A 16,804-nucleotide genomic window follows, 5' to 3' on the forward strand; every position below is an offset into this window, starting at 1 on the left:
CCAAGAAAATGCTTCCTCTTCTTGGAGGATGGAGATGCAAACACTCCCTTTCTGGAGCAGGCTGCAGCCAGAGGGGCGGCATCCTCTATCAAGATGAAAGCCTTTTTGGGACAGAGTGTCAATGCTGGTACCCCACACTCCCAAAGATGAGGGGAGACTGATCTGAGGCAGAGGCACATGTGAGAACCAGCCCAGTGGGACAGAACAAGTTACTTGCCTCTTTCTTCTCTGGACCCAATTTTGGAATTCTTCCAAGCATTCTGATCAGAGACAAATACTAACATGCTCTAAAAGGGGGTCACCAGGATTGGAAGTAATCCAGACCTGTTGTGGATTCACTGCAGAGTCTTTCAATGTGTTATATGGGGTTCACTACTTTAAAACAAAAATTCAGGGACTTGGGATAAATGAAAAGTATAGTTTTATTGTATTTTCTTGTCAAACACCTTTACTTGAGGCAACAACTGAAGTATAATTTAATTCAGCAGGAAATATCACACTTGGAGGGAAAACACACACTCAAAAAAACCTTTAAATGAAAGCCAAACATTCTTTCCAAGGCACAGCACTGGCATTTTCAGACTGACAGAAGAACGAGTTTGTTTTCCGTGAAACAAAATCACGAGTCCAGAGTCTGTTTTTGAAACAGCTTTCCACTTCATCTCCCTTTCTCGGGCTCAGGGAACGATGCTTGTGGCCTTCCTCAGGGCCAGGTAGCCGGTGACGACGTCAGAGGGCAGCCTCCGAATATAGGAAAACTCTTCAATGGTGCTGAACCGCAGTTTGCTCTGGGGGTCTGTGTAGTTGGCCTGGAAAGAGGCACAGGGAAGGGCAGAAAGTTTTTGCGGGTAGGGATATAAGTTCAAGTATAAGTTTAAAAAAATTTTATATCCCTACCAGAAAGTTTTTGCTGGTAGGGATATAAGTTCAAGTGTAAGTTTTAAAAATTTTTCTGTTTCACTGAAAGTGATATATATTTTCATTATGTCTTACTCCGCCACCAAGAACACTAAATCACTCACTGTGGCACAGGCTCATTAACCTTCCCAGACTCCAGAAACACTTCAGGGTATGGACAGGAGGAAGTGGAATAACCACATTAGACTCTGGGACCCTTCTGGTTGGTGCCTCAAGGGCTGCAACAGGTCCAAGAGTGAATTCATGATGGTCATCCCTCTCTGACTTCAGACTCCTGCCTCTTTCCAACAAATGTCCCAGGTCTGTGCTCAAGGCAGGAGCTGACGCCCTGCATGCTGGGCATGTGCCCCTCCCTGCTATGCTCCATTTACCTCCAGCATGCTCCTTTCCAGCTCTTCCAACACCCCCTGCGCCACTTCCACGCCTCCCTGAGCCACTCTGTAGTGCATCACTGACCATTCACACCCACCCTTCCCCTAGAACTGCAGCCAGGATCTTCTTTGCAATGTGCAATTCTGATCATGTCATTCCTTAGCATAAAATCTCTCAAAATGGCTCCTCTGCTCCTGGGACAAAGGCCCAAGTCCTCAGTGCAGCTCCTCGGCTCTGGGCCTTCCTTTGTCCTCAGCCTCCTCCTCAGCCACACGTCCCCACTCTGATTCCAACTATCCCTGGCCTCTAAGTTCCTCCCTTTTACCATGCCCCATCTGTCCTTTCCTTGGCAGGGGACCCCAACTGTGGCCCATTTTGCTCAGTAATCACCAGTTCATTCTTCAGGACTCAGCCCCAAAGCTACACCTCGAGGGAAGCCTATTTGTACCCCCACAGGAAGTCAGAACCTCACCCTCCACTCTCACAGCAGCAAAAATACTCCAGTGGAATGCACATCTCTGTTGCTTTGAAGTTTATTATCTACATGACTCTTTGATGATGGTCTAGGCTATGACGGTCCATGAGACAGGAACCCTGTGGTTTGCTTATCATTGTAGACTGGCTCCTAGTGCAATGCAGAGTGCACAGAGGGCCTCCAGTCAGGGTTTGTATAACAAAACAAATGATTAATGAATGAATAAACAAACAGACAATTGGGACCATCATGGAAAAGAGAACTTGTTTCCCAGACATATCAAAATTCTCTCTTGGTCTCTGTTCCCCGTGTGCCAAGTGGAGAAAATAATTCACTAACTATATACCTCAAAGTACATAGGCTTCTATGGATTTTGAAACAAAAGACATAAGGGTGAGTCATTTTGAGCTCCTTTAAAAAAATTATAAAAGATGCCATTAAAGTCTAGACAGATAACATCCAATTATTCAAGTGTAGATGTCTGCTTTAATGTGGATCATCTTTGTGTGGACCTAGACTCACAGTAATCTGTGATTTAGGAAGGGAGGGAACACTCAATAAAAAAGCAACGAGCTGTCGGGAACTTATTTATAGGCTTCTCATGCCCTAAAAAGTCTTCCATTTTGCCACTGGGGACTCCCCTAAGTATTTAACTGCTGTGTGTTAGGAAATGGGATTATTCCTAAAAGGCTAAGATTAACTAATAGCTCTATATAAAATAAAACTTCAATCCCTTGGCTTGACCTAGATGTTACCTTTCTGTACCACATTTCCTTTAATGACAGTAATATAAGGAACGGCTTAATTAGAAAAACAGTGACAAGTCTCTTCTGAGGGATCCTGGCCATGAGGGAAGTTAGGTTAACTAGTAGGAGAGGCTGCCCTGCAGTTCCGAGCAGAGCACAGGCATGTGTGTCTGGCGTGGACCATCTGGCCTCCGTAGACGAACCAGCCTCGGCCGAGCTCCATGTCTGTGGCTGCCTCACTCCTACCAGCAAACTGTGCTGAGCCGGCCCGCCCAAATTCAGACCTCACTGCCAAGAGGGCTGCTGAATAAACAGTGCAGAATACAGAGATCCTGTGGCACCAACAAAAAGGTTACCAACAAAAACCTGAACAGACTGGACTGGACCCAGGGGCCAGCATCTAGGATTCTGAATAGAAGGAAGGATGCCAAGTGACACCCCAGAGTTGAACAAGTAAAGAGCTTCACACCTACAGTCCACCTTCCTCTGGATGCCATCCCTCGAGCCTGAGTGAAATAAGCAAAGGCCAACTTCCTACAGGAAAGCCAGCAAACAGCTTCAGGCCCCCCTTGCTGCAGGGTGACAGGCAGTATTCACAGCTTGCCCGTCTCACCCAGAATACACTTTTCATAGCTCTGTAATGAGTGCTGAACACAGGTGTGACCCTGCATGTCCTGCTGCCGTGCCTAGGCACAGGGGAAACAGTCATATGGCTGGCTGGGAACAGGTGTGTGTCCATGTAAATGTGAACTAGGCTTTACTTTTTAATTACATAACTTTAAATTATATAAGCAACAGACGAACATATTCTCCCCTAAAAAAAAATAAAAAGAAAACATTACAGATAAGACTAAAGTCCTCATTTATCACCGTCTACCATCCAAAAGTCCTCTGCCTTCCCCTGGAGAAACCACCGCTAAGTGGGCACCTTTCCAGACTTTTTATGTCTACCCCATACACATATGTAAACACGCAAGAGAAATAACTCAATTTGTGTGTGTGTGTTGATTTTATACATGTAGCACCATGCTATTTATACTGCTTTGCATCTTTCAATCCACATTACATCCTGGAAATTTATCCATGTTGTTACTATGCATTGAGCTCAAGAACAGTATGAAAATATCCGCTGCGATAGCCCTTGATGTCGCTTCCAGCATTTTGCGAATGCAGCCTCTCATAAGCATTTCTGCATGAGGTTCTTTGTGCACACTATTTCTCTAGGGAGCTGCCTATAAGGCATATTGCAAGGTTAGATGCTTTTGCTTTTTTTTTTATCTCAACAGACTGTTCCAATTGTCCCCCCCAAAAAGCAGTACCAGGGTATGTTCCCACCTCAAAACAGCAATATATGAAGATATCCATTTCTGTATGTTGGTGCCAAAATGTATAAGCAAATGTCTTAATTTCTTCCCTGTTTGATGGGTCTTTCTCCTAATTACCAGTGAAGCTGAATATCTACTTATTGGTCATCTATATTTCTTCTCTGGTAATTGCCTATTTATATCCTTTTTGCTGATTCTTCTGTGGGATTGTCCTTTAATGAACTGGGAGACTTCTTTGTCTATTCAGAATTTCTTATTTCCTACATACAGTGGGGCAAGAGGTTTTAGGTAATGTGTAACATGACAAGTCCACTGCCAAGGACATAAAGGGGCCTGGAATAATGATTCTCCTTCCTCCTAATGTGTGAAAACCACTGTACTAGCAGATGAGCTGCCTGAAACAGTAAGGATAAAGCTGACAGTCTAAGGAACCACCCTCAGGTCTGGCCATAACTGTGGCCTCCAGAAACTCAAAATGACACAGGGAGAGATTTCCACTTTGGGCCATAACAGAATAACTGGTGCCAGATGAGCTCTCTTGCCATAAACGACTATTACAACAGGTCAAATATATGAAGTAGCCATTTTCAGGCAACAGACAAGAGGTAGCACAAGACTGCAATGCCTGAGAAAAGAGAAGCTCACAAGGTAAGTTCCAGGATCATCCAAACTCTCTCTGCCTGTGCCAATTTCCTGACCGTGGGGCAGAGGTGGAGCTCATGCAGAGCTCAGTGGACCCACTGAGCTGGGGAGGCAGAGATCATATTCAGGGGCTACTGAAACACCTGATATTGGCAAAACCGAGTAACAGAAGAGGAAGCTACCTTGGAAGGGAGGCAAAAGTCAGTTTGGGATTCCACATGAGTCCATAACCATGGGCTGGGCTATGCATGTTCAAGGCAAGACTATATAGGTCTTACTGGAGAGTGGTTAAGAGGGAAACAGAAACTCCAGAGGCTGAGCAGTGCTGGGAGTTGCTGAAGTGCCAGCCCAGCCAGAATAGAGATTGCTATAACACTCCTGGCACCTAGCTAAGACAACAGAAAGGCTACAGCTTAGGAATTAAAATCATGCCCTTGAGTACCATCTATTCTAGTCTCACCACAACAAAGCCTAACACCAAACTTCAATAAGACTGGCAGACGATAAAGAACTTAGAAGTTAAGTACAACTAAGTTAAAGAAGCTTGGGAAACATGGGCTTTCTGCAGACCTGCCCTAAAAAAGTGCAAAACCAAACCTACACCCATTCAAGGTGATCAGTCAGGAACTAAGCTACCACAGGAAAAAAAAATACTCTTCAGGGAAAGATAACAGAATCTAGAGTTTTTACAATACATCATCCATAATGTCCAGTACACAACAAAAAAACTCATAGATGCAAAGAAACAGGAAAATGTGACCCACAGTTAAGAAAAAAAGCAGTCAATAGAAACTGGCCAAGATGAACCAAATGTTGGAAATAGCAGATAAATACTTTAAAGCAGCTATTATGTGTCTGACGACTTAATGACTTAATGACCAAGTAGTCTTAAAAGACAAGGAAATCACCAGAACCAGACCCAAATATGATGTAGGTTTTGAAACTATCAGACAGGAAATTAAAAATAACTACAATCAATATGTTGAAGGAGTTAAAGGAGAGACAACATGCAAGACAGAAAGTTATTTCAGGTCAGGCACAGTGGCTCACGTTGGTAATCCTAACACTTCGGGAGGCCAAGGTGGGTGGACGGCTTGAGGCTGGGAGTTCGGGACCAGCTTGAGCAACACAGTAAGATCCCTTCTCTATAAAAGAATTTTTTAAAGTTAGCCAGGTGTGGTGGCACACACCTGTAGTCCTAGCTGCCTCGGAGGCTAAAGCAGGTGGATCACTTGAGCCCAGGAGTTTGAGGCTGTAGTGAGCTGTGATCACACCACTGCACTCTAGCCTGGATTAGAGAGCAAGACTCTGTCTCTAAATAAATAAATAAATAATTCAAAAGAAAGTTATTTCATCAGAGACATGAAAGCTATAATAATCAAACAGAAAAGCCAGAAATTAAAAACCCAGTTAAAGAGATAATGCTTCCAGTGGGCTTATTCATTGTTATACTCTATACAGGGAGTAAAGAACTTGAAGACACATCAGTAGATACCATCCAAACTGAACCGCAATGAAATAAAAGAGCTTTAAAAAGCAAACAAACCAGAACAGAGCATCCAAGAATTTTGGGACACTATCAAATAGTTTAACATGTGTGTAACTGGAATCCTAGAAGAAGGGAAAAAGACAAGGCAAAAGAAATATTTGAAGAAATCATGGCCAAGAATTTTCCAAAATTCTTGACAGATACCAAACCACAAATCCAAAACCTCAGAGAACATCAAGAATACATACCAGAAAAAGAATACCCTGAGTCATATTCAATAATACCCAGTCATATTCAAACTGCTGAAAACAAAAGACAAAGAGAAAATCTTGAAGGCCGTCAAACAAGAAACATTACGTAGAGATGAACAAAGGTAAGAATTATATCAAACTTCTCACCATGGAAGCAAAAAGACAACATTTAATCACTGACATCTTAAAAGTGATGAAAGAAAAAACTGTCAGCTCAGACTTGAAAATGTCATTCAAAAATACTCATTGAAAATATCATTCAAAAAGGAAGAACAAGGCTGGGTGCAGTGGCTCCATGCCTGTAATCCCAGCACTTTGGGAGACCAAGGACGGGAAGGATCACTTGAGCCCAGGAATTGGAGACCAGGCCTAGGCAACAGCGTGAAATCCCATCTCTACAAAAAATACAAAAAATTAGCCAGGCATGGTGGCACACACCTGTAGCCCCAGTTACTTGGGAGGCTGAGGTGGGTGCATCACCTGAGCCTGGGAGGTCGAGACAGCTGCAGTGAGCCAAGATGGTTCCACTGCACTCCAGCCTAGGCAACAGAGTAAGACTCTGTCTTAAAAAAAAAAAAAAAAAAGAAAAGAAAAGAAAAAGAAGAAGAAGAAATAAAGGCTCTTTGACAAAATAAAAAAAGAAAGGGCTTCATTAGCAGCAAATCTACTTTATAAGAAAAGCATAGTAAATTGTTCCAGTAGAAAGAATATGGCATCAGACTGCAACTTGGAAATAAACAACAAAATGAAAAAAGGTGGAAATAGAATGAAATGAAGATAAAAGAAAGTTCTTTTTTTTTCTTATTTTTATTTCTCTAAAAGCTAACTGTCTAGAGCACAAATTAACAGCCAAGTATTTTGTTTGCAGCATATGTAAAACTAAACTATATGACAACAAAGAATTAAGAGACTGGGATTAGAAATTCACTACCAGAAGACCCTCATAATACACACAAAGTGGTGTAGGATTTGAAAATAGACTCAGGTTATTTAAAATGTATATTTTAAACATGAAAGTAACCATTCATTATTTTTAAAAGAGGTGTAAATAATAAAAAAACAGAATTTTAAAATGTTCAATTAACCCCAGTTTTATCATGAGAAAACATCAGAGGAATTCCAGTAGTGGAGAATTCTACTAAATACCTGACCAGTGCTCCTTAAAACTGTTAGGTCATTAAAAACAAGGACAATCTGAGAAACTGGCATAGCCAAGAGGAGTCTAAAGAGACGTGATGACTAAATTTGATATAGTTTTAGGTAAAAACTAAGGAAATGTGAATAAACTATAGACTTGAGTTAATAATAGTATATCACTATTGGTTCCTTAATTGTAACAAATATACCATAGATGTTAATAACAGCAGACACTGAGTTTGGGTTATATGGGTACTTTCTATACTATTGTCTCTATTTTTCATAAATCTAGAACTGTTCTGAAAAATACAGTCTATTAAAAAATGCTCAATAAATCCAGAGAAGGCAGAAAAAGAGGAATAAGCAAACACAAATGGAACAAATAACTAGTGAGATGGTAGATTTAAATACAACCATATCAGCAATCACTTTAAATATGAATAGCCTGAGGACAACAGTTCTTACATTGATAGACTGGATAAAAAGCAAGATCCACTGGGTGCAAAGGCTCATGCCTTCAATCCCAGCACTTTGAGAGGCTGATGTTGGGAGATCACTTGAGCCCAGGGGTTCAAGGCTTCAGTGAGTTATGATCACACCACTCCATTCTAGCTTGGGCAGAAGAGCAAGACCCCACCTCCAAAAGAAAAAGGAAAAGAAAGACCCAACAACTCAACAATATGCTTTCAACAAGAACCCACTTTAAATATATAGATAGTTTAAAAGTGAAAAGATAGGCTGGGCGTGGTGGCTCATACCTGTAATCCCAACACTTTGGGAGGCCAAGGCAGGAGGATCACTTGAGGTCAGGAGTTTGAGACCAGCCTGATCAACATGGCAAAACCTCATCTCTACTAAAAATATAAAAATCAGCCAGGTGTGGTGGCGTGCGCCTGTAATCCCAGCTACTTGGGAGGCTGAGGCAGGATAATCGCTTGAACCCAGGAGGTAGAGGCTGCAGTGAGCCAAGAGTGTGCCAATGCACTCCAGCCTGGGTGACACAGCAAGAATCTGTCTCAAAAAAAAAAAAAAAAAAAAAAAAAGTGAAAAGATCAAGAAAGACATACCGTCCACACATGAATGAAAGCGATATTAATTTCAGACAAAGTAGACTTCAGAACAATGAATATTATTATCAGGGAGAAACAGGGATATTACATAATAATAACAAAGGAGACAATTCTCCTCTGTACATAATTAATTTGGCCAATTTGTTACATAAGTTGGAATCATATTTTCATTAAAATGTAAAGCACTTAAATTATTTTTCCAAATTTATGAGATGAAAAAGGATTAAGATGAATCTTAGGTTCTAACTTCTGCAAATAAGGAAATGGGGGTGCTCTGAGGTTCCGGAGCTTTAGTAACCTGCCTACTTTCCACTCTTCCAGCTATGCTGGCAGTTCCTGAATTGTGTTCCCCAGAAGCACTTGAGCAGTCACTGTGGTGAGAAGTGGGGAAGACGACAGGTGGCCAGATCCACATGGGACCACAGGGGAAAGGTGGTTCCAGGCTGTTTATGTATTGGATTCTGTAAAATATTTCATTTGGAAAAGGGGTTCTGATGCTTAAAAATAAGTTTGAATGTCACAACCTTTGCCAAAGCACCTATTTAGAGAAGTTTAAACATGGTTTTGTAAATACAATCATCATCTAAAATGCAGGTTTTTAAAACTTCAGCAGTAAAAAAAGAAATACATAGTTGTTTCTTTCATGTTATCTCATATAGTTAACTAGCAGAGGTAAAGAAGAGAAACTGGAGTGTCCTGCTTTCTGGTTCAATCCTCCCCGCAGGCTGCCCCACAGATGCCTGTTTGCAGCAATGAACACACTGCACAAACCTATCACCTATCACTGTAGACGGGCTCCAGGCAGGACCAGCCGTGGTCAATATTCAACACTTGTCTAATTAGACATTACTGTGAAATCTTTTCCATTTAATGTTATAAGAGATATACTCACAAGCAGACCTGAAACATCAGAATACTTCTTAGCTGGCTTAAAGGATGGAGGAGCATCAATACTGAAGTCTGGAAAAAAAAAAAAAAAGATAACGAAACTGAAAACATTCAAATCCCTTCTCTTTTTTTTCCTAAAATAGTATTTGATAATATTCCTGAAAATTTCCTTTGTGATTAAGCAGTCACAGAAGTCTCTGGAGATTAACTAGAGAAGTAGGGGAGGATTTCCAGAAACAATGCAGTGTGTCACAGGCCAAGTGCAGGCTCCAGATCTAGCCCCGCCCTGTCACCAGGGATACTCTATTTCAGCAGAACCACCGGAAAGCTCATCTGCCCACCAGCTATTTTCACAATCTCACACTACATGGGCTGATGGTGATGAAATGCCAAGCAAGCCAATAACTGGATCTGAGCATCCCAACACCCTCGTGTCCACACCCAGACGAATGACTAGCTCACTTGTCACCCATGTGAGTCACCCCCATGAAAGAAGTATAGTGGAGCAGGAGATGGTGAGAACTTTGAACTTGTACTTCCCAGTGAAGCTGAACAGAACATATAACAGTGTTTTACATAAATCTGGACACATTGCAGCATGAAGTATTTACTCTTGCTAAACACTGGCTCACAAAGTAAAAGAGCTGGACTTTAAGCTGGTTGTCAGGAACTCTCCTAAATCTGGCATTATACTTGGGCTACCTTGTTTTTGGAAACACATTTTAAGAGTAGACTTTTGAATGAGAAGTTTGTCTAGTAGAAACACCAATATTATCATATTGGGACCTATGACACTAAAACCCACACATCCATGACAACACAAACAAACAGGCTCAATACAGATACAGTTATGAGAAAATACACACATAATCTGCCCATACTGATGCCACTGTAAAATTCTCAAGCTAAAAATTATTTCCTACAATGATGCAAACACAATAAAATACTGTAGGTTTGTTATAAGACAGTTCCTACTCTGAACATTGTAAACACACGGAAGGCTCTAGCCAGCTCACAGTTAGGATCGTTCAGTTGCCACGGCAATGCCCTTTCGGAAGCGAGGATTTGTTTCAGGTTCTTCCAGGTTCTGTTCTTCTTGCCAGCTACTGCGCCACCGTGGCCAGAGTGCTCGAATTGAAGGCATGGATTAGAAGAAACAAAAGCCAATGGAGACCACCATTTCAGAATCTGACATTTATGCTTAATCATAACTGCAATGTACCGCTCATCTGTCAACAATCATTTAGACCCCTGAGACTTTTTTTAAAAGGTATTTCACTGTACACGTTAACATGTTAATCTTATTTTTAAAAAGAGGTTTTCAGATTGTCAAAACCCTTGAGTTAGTTTGTGTTGGGAGTAGAAATAAAAGGCTACTTCTTTATATGCATGTAAAAAAAAAAAAGCCTTTACTGGGTCTAACTTTGTAGAATTCATTCATGAATTCCTTCATATTTTAAGATAAATTTACTACAAAGTCAGATTTAAATCCATGACTGCATCTCTAAACTCCCTTCTCGGGGCAAGTCTCTGCCAAGCAAACTGGGGATCCTGGAAAAGTTGAGAAAGCTCCAGCTGCAGTATAGCAGGCCTTCTGGATATCTTTTTTTTTTTTATTTTAAATCCTATAAAGATGACAAAATAAAATGGAAAAGAATACCAAAATCTGTTGCAAACACTGGTAACACTGTATTTCCAAAACTAATTCATTAAAAAAAATTAACACTATCATCTGAACTGCTGCAATTTATTACCAGTCTCAAGAATGAAAGGAAGGGAGTACCCTGTGTTCCACTCAACAGCACAACAGCTTTGATTTACCTTACGAAACTAATGAGGAAGGCCGGGCACGGTGGCTCAAGCCTGTAATCCCAGCACTTTGGGAGGCCGAGACAGGCGGATCACGAGGTCAGGAGATCGAGACCATCCTGACTAACACGGTGAAACCCCGTCTCTACTAAAAAAAAAAATACAAAAAAAAAACCTAGCCGGGTGAGGTGGCGGGCGCCTGTAGTCCCAGCTACTCGGGAGGCTGAGCCAGGAGAATGGCGTGAACCCAGGAGGCGGAGCTTGCAGTGAGCTGAGATCCGGCCACTGCACTCCAGCCTGGGTGACAGAGCGAGACTCCGTCTCAAAAAAAAAAAAAAAGAAACTAATGAGGAAATACTTCTCATTTAGCTCAATATTTCAAGCTTTGTCTAAGATTGTAACAAGACCAATGAAAAGGTTAGGGGAACAATCATCACAGAAATGACCCACCCTCCAAACAGTATCCTTGAATGAATCCACAAAGGACACCCAAATCCTTGGGATATGGCACATTGAGAGATCAACAGGAAGAACCCTTCTTCTTTTGTCTCCATCTCACCCATGGGGGAGAAGGAGGCGACTGGGACTGAGGGAGAAGAGAATGCCAGTGCCACCTTGCCTGCAGGCCCAGCAAGATCTGAGGCTGAGGTATGGCATTTGGCTGTTTATTCAGCTGATACCTTCGATGCTTACCACAAAGTTGGGATCCTTAAATGGCAAAGGTTTGGCAGCTTTTTCCACAGGTCCTGTGCTAAACTCAGAGGACACCACTTTATTCTCATTCATGGCTTCCATGCTGATACCCTTCAAACACAATACAAATAGTTCAAAGAAGTCAGTTTCTTCCAGCTGAGTTCCCCACCTCTGCTCTCAACAGGGCATACGATGATGCCACAGGGCATGCAAGGGAGACAGTGTGCCCAGAGCTCCAGCAGGTAGCCTGCCCCAGGGGAGGGCACACCACACGAGGAGTAGCACCTGCTGTGCAGAAACCACAGGAGAAACAGGCCAGGACCCCCAGCTCCTATGATTCCCGGGTACCCTAAATGCTGAGCACAGGGCTGCCTGTCCTACCCAAGTAAGGTCATTTAATTCTGGCAACCACTCCACAGTGGGCGCTATTATCCCCAGCATACACAAACGAAAACTGAGGCCCAGGGGAACAGGTTCAAGGTCACATAGTGATTGACTTTTGAATTCAAACCTAGGTTGGGCCAGTTCTAAAGCCCTCACAATCTCCATGATACCACACAGTTCTGACTTCCACTGATCTTATGAACTCTGTCTTAAAATATGAAGACAAAAAAGGTCCAGCCCCTTTAAGGGTCTAGTTGGCCAGAGAACCCAGACTGGAGCTGGTATGCTTAAGGGGCACAACAGGACATGGGCATTCCAAGGAAGGAAAATGGAAAAAAAGCTGGAGGGCCACAGGTCAGCTGGCAGCAGCCAGAGTGCCCTGACAAGGAGGCTATATGGTTTAAACCAAAAAACCTTTAAGCTAACAATCACAGAGAAAAAACAAGCCAAAGTAAGAAGCCACTTCTGATCTGTAATACAATTTCCAATCTTCCCAGACTTCAATTAACTTTTAAAAAATTGAGATGTGATTTACATACAATGAAATGCACAGATCTTAAATGTAGTTGTCATGAGTTTTGACAAAAGTTTACACTAGCACAATTCCTATCCTCGCCAATACCTTCCAGTCCCAGCGGCAACTGCTGTTCTAATTTCTACCACATTACTTTTGCCTGTTCTAGAACTTCATATAAATAGCATCTAACAGCATGTACTCTAGTGTCTGGATTCTTTGCTCAGCATAAAGTTTCTGAGATGTGGCTGGGCATGGTGGCTCACGCCTGTAATCCCAGCACTTTGGGAGGCCAAGGTGGTAGGATCACTCGAGGTCAGGAATTTGAGACCAGTTGGCCAACCTGGTGAAACTCCATCTCTACTAAAAATACAAAAATTAGCCAGGCGTGGTGGCATGCGCCTGTAGTCCCAGCTACTCGGGAGGCTGAGGCAGGAGAATCACTTGAATCTGGGAGGCGGAGGTTGCAGTGAGCCGAGATCATGCCACTGCACTCCAGCCTGGGTGACAGCGAGACTCCGAGACTCCGCTGTCTCAAAAACAAAAGTTTCTGAGATGTATCCATATTGTTGCATGGATCAGTTTGTTTCATTGTATTTGCACACTACTCAACACAATAGTACTCCACTGAAAGGATGCACCCCAATTTGTTTATTCATTTTCCTGTTGGTGGACATTTGGTTCACTGTCAGTCTTCAGCTATTATAAATAAAGCCTCTGTGATGTTTTTATTTCTCTTGGGCAAATACCTAGGAGTGGAATGGCTGGGTTATAGGGTAAGTGTATGTTTAACTTTACAAGTCACTGCCAAATCATTTTCCAAAGTGGTTGCATGCATCCTTCAAAAAATGAGTTAAGGCCGGGTGCAGTGGCTCAAGCCTGCAATCCCAGCACTTTGGGAGGCCGAGGCGGGCAGATCACAAGGTCAGGAGCTCGAGACCATCCTGGCTAACATGGTGAAACCCTGTCTCTACTAAAAATACAAAAAATTAGCCAGGCGTGGTGGCGGGTGCCTGTAGTCCCAACTACTCGGGAGGCTGAGGCAAGAGAATGGCGTGAACCCAGGAGGCCGAGCTTGCAGTGAGCCGAGATCGCGCCACTGCACTCTAGCCTGGGTGACAGAGCAAGACTCCTTCTAAAAGAGTTAAGGCTAAAAGTCATCATGTTGTCACATGGAACATGGAAGACACTACATGATTAACTAAAACACAACTTATCTACTCTCAGCTGGAATTTTAGCAACTTATTCTGGTTCCCTTATGCTGATAAGTTGCTCAACTTAGTAAGTGAAACTCTTACTTAGTAACAGAGTATGGTGGAATATGAATATATACATTCATTCATGTTGGGGGAAGAGGAGTGGTGAAGACAAGAACCACTCTCACACTGCTGCAATAGTTCTTTGAGTGCTCTCTCCTCAAACACCTTCCCTGACGCCTCTCCAGGTCTCTCCACATGAGCCGGGGCTCCAGCCAAGGACTCCAAGCCCTGCGCTCCCTCTCCTCTGTGGCTGCCACCTTCTGTCTGGATTCCCCTTCACCTCATCGTCTCCACTTCCCAGGTCTTTCTTAGCTTTTCTTCCCTCCAAGCTCAGTGCAAATGTCAACTCTAAGAACTGAGAGGCTGCCCATTCCTCATCCTTTTCCTACCATCTGTACCCACAGTGATCTCTCTCTTCCTTCCTCCCACCCTCCCTTCGCACCCACCACTCCCTTCCTCCCACAGTCCTTTGCGTTTATCTGGTAACTTCCTGAGCTACAAAATTCAGAGGTAGGACTGTGCAGTACTCATCTTGCCTACTCCAGCCCATTCTCTACAGCTCAGCCAGTGACACACTTTCCAGTGCAAGCAAGATGATGCTCCACTACTTAAAACTGGTCAGTGATTTCTACTTCCCTTGGGATTAGCAACAAATTCAGGCCTCCTCTCCAGCCTTGCCTCTTGCTCCCCATCCTTCCTATATTTTGTCTTTTCTGGTGCCATATCCATTTAGCCATTTTCTATATAGCAAAAATAGTCTCCAATTTTTCCATTTTCATTTATGCTGTACTAAGATTATTTTCATTGGGATTCGTCCATGTCAGTTTTAATTTTACAACAAAGGTTAGATTTAGTATTTTTTTTACATAACTTTTATTGCTTGTACGATTTTTTTTTTCCTTTATGGTAATCATATTTCTACCAGGTACCTGTACTCTGGGAGACCCAGTCTGATAAGGAAGATTTGATTCTCCCATCACATTTAATCAGTAACAAACGTTACCTTGTGCAGTTTTAGCCAGCTGTCAATGTTATTTTGCATTGACTATTTGTAAGAGTAACATCTAGTATATATTGTATATATGATTGATAGTTTAGACAAAACAGCAGCTTTATGATACAGGCAGGGAACAACAGATCAGAAGAAAGGGGGACAAGGAGAGAGGGGGAGATTCAGAGAGGGAGGATACACAGAGGGCTCAAAACATGCTGCTTTACTTCATGGTTCAGCCTCTGTCCCTGCTTCTAACCCAGTGCCTAGCACAGAGTAGGTACCAAATAATGAGTGATTCATTGATTAACTGATCAATGTTAAGGAACAAGATAGGGTGGCATGACTGAATGCCAGCATCAGCACTGGAGATGTATATGCTGAGAAGCTCCTCACAAGGAAGCTTCTCTGGTTGGGATGCAGTGGCCAAACACACAGGAAGGATAACTTGGAAAGAAACAACTGAGTGTGGTTACCTGCAGGGGCAGAGGGGAACACAGTGGAATGGAGAGGGAGATGGGAAGGAAATAGAAGAGAGAAAATCTTCTCTGAGTATAGCTTTTTGTAGAGTTTTGACTTTTTGAACCATGTTAAGGTTTCATATACTTGAAAAAATAAATAATAAAATCAACAAGGACGGGGCAAGGGATAAAAAATAGAATTTTAAAAACCTTATAAACACAAATTCATTTGTGTTTCAAATAACATAACCACACTGAAGGGGAGGCAAGGGAGAAATAACCTGAGTAACTATGAATATGGTATTTTGACTACGTAATCCAAGGTTAAAGGCCAAAAAGAACCACACATAGTTGGTAAGTTTGTTTCTCACAGGGGCACATGTTAATAATTCTGAAACTACTTTATATGTATTCTAAGATACACAGTAAATGTAGAAAAGCAAATAAGAAAAGGGGGAAGGCCAGAATGAGCACTGTGGAACTGGATTGAAGCTAGAGGTCATCAATATGAACTCACAGTTTTCAATACACAGGCAGATAATTACAGAAATAGATAGAGAGGTGTGGGGATTGCAGGTATACACACACACAAATTTCCTAGCTCTGTCCACTGAGAAGACTGGAAACAATGAAAAATAGGCAAAGCAACATTCAGATCATCCTTTCTATATCCAATCAGCCCTCCATATAGGGGGGTTCTGCATCCATGCATCCAACCAACTGCAGACGGAAGACATTTGGTGGGGGAAAAATGCATCTTGACTAAACATGTACAAACTTCTTTCCTTGTCATTATTCCCTAAACTGTACAGTATAACAACTGTTTACACGGCATTTACATTGCATTAGGTATTATAAGTAATCTAGACATGGTTGAAGTATACAGGAGGATATGCACAAATTATATGCAAACACTATGCTACTTTATATCAGGGACTTGAGGTTCTGTGGATTTTGGTATCCACAGGCGGTTCTGGAACCAATCCACCACATACATATACTGAGTGGCAAGTGTATTATTCTCTAAGAACCAGTTATCCATGAATAAATGGCTGACTCTAGGGCTGGAGCAGAAAAGTGTAAGACTAGAACATCTTGTGGTGTCAGAAAGAAAGCACTTGTGTCATTTTATTTGGGGTGCCATAACAGAATACCATAGATTGCGTGGCTTAAATGATAGAAATTTATTTTCTCCAGTTCTGGAGGCTGGAAGTCCAAGAACAAGATGTTGACAAGTTTAGTTTCTCCTGAGGCTGTGTGCATCCTGGAGTTTCTCCCTCTTCTTATAAGGGCATCAGTCATCCAGGATTAGGGCCCACCCAGATGACCTCATTTAATCTTAATTACCTCCCTGAAGTCCCTATCTCCAGAATGTAACT

At 42.2% G+C, this 16,804-nt stretch overlaps 1 protein-coding gene across 3 annotated transcripts in view; it reads right to left on the bottom strand.

The window, feature by feature from the left end:
- Window positions 1-404: 404 nt before the first annotated feature.
- INO80C (INO80 complex subunit C) overlaps window positions 405-16,804 on the bottom strand; it is a 47,831-nt gene continuing 31,431 nt past the window's right edge. For all 3 annotated transcript variants that reach the window (XM_030926060.1, XM_010362702.2, XM_030926059.1), the window contains exons 2-5: window positions 11,816-11,926; window positions 10,330-10,441; window positions 9,318-9,385; window positions 405-809 (exon numbers count right to left, since the gene is read on the bottom strand). In XM_030926060.1, the coding sequence (XP_030781920.1) occupies window positions 678-809; window positions 9,318-9,385; window positions 10,330-10,441; window positions 11,816-11,917 (414 nt within the window). In that variant the 5' untranslated portion in view covers window positions 11,918-11,926 and the 3' untranslated portion in view covers window positions 405-677. The remainder of the gene's footprint in view (window positions 810-9,317; window positions 9,386-10,329; window positions 10,442-11,815; window positions 11,927-16,804) is intronic.

The sequence above is a fragment of the Rhinopithecus roxellana genome, chromosome 21 (genome assembly GCF_007565055.1).
Source record: "Rhinopithecus roxellana isolate Shanxi Qingling chromosome 21, ASM756505v1, whole genome shotgun sequence".
NCBI lineage: Eukaryota > Metazoa > Chordata > Mammalia > Primates > Cercopithecidae > Rhinopithecus > Rhinopithecus roxellana.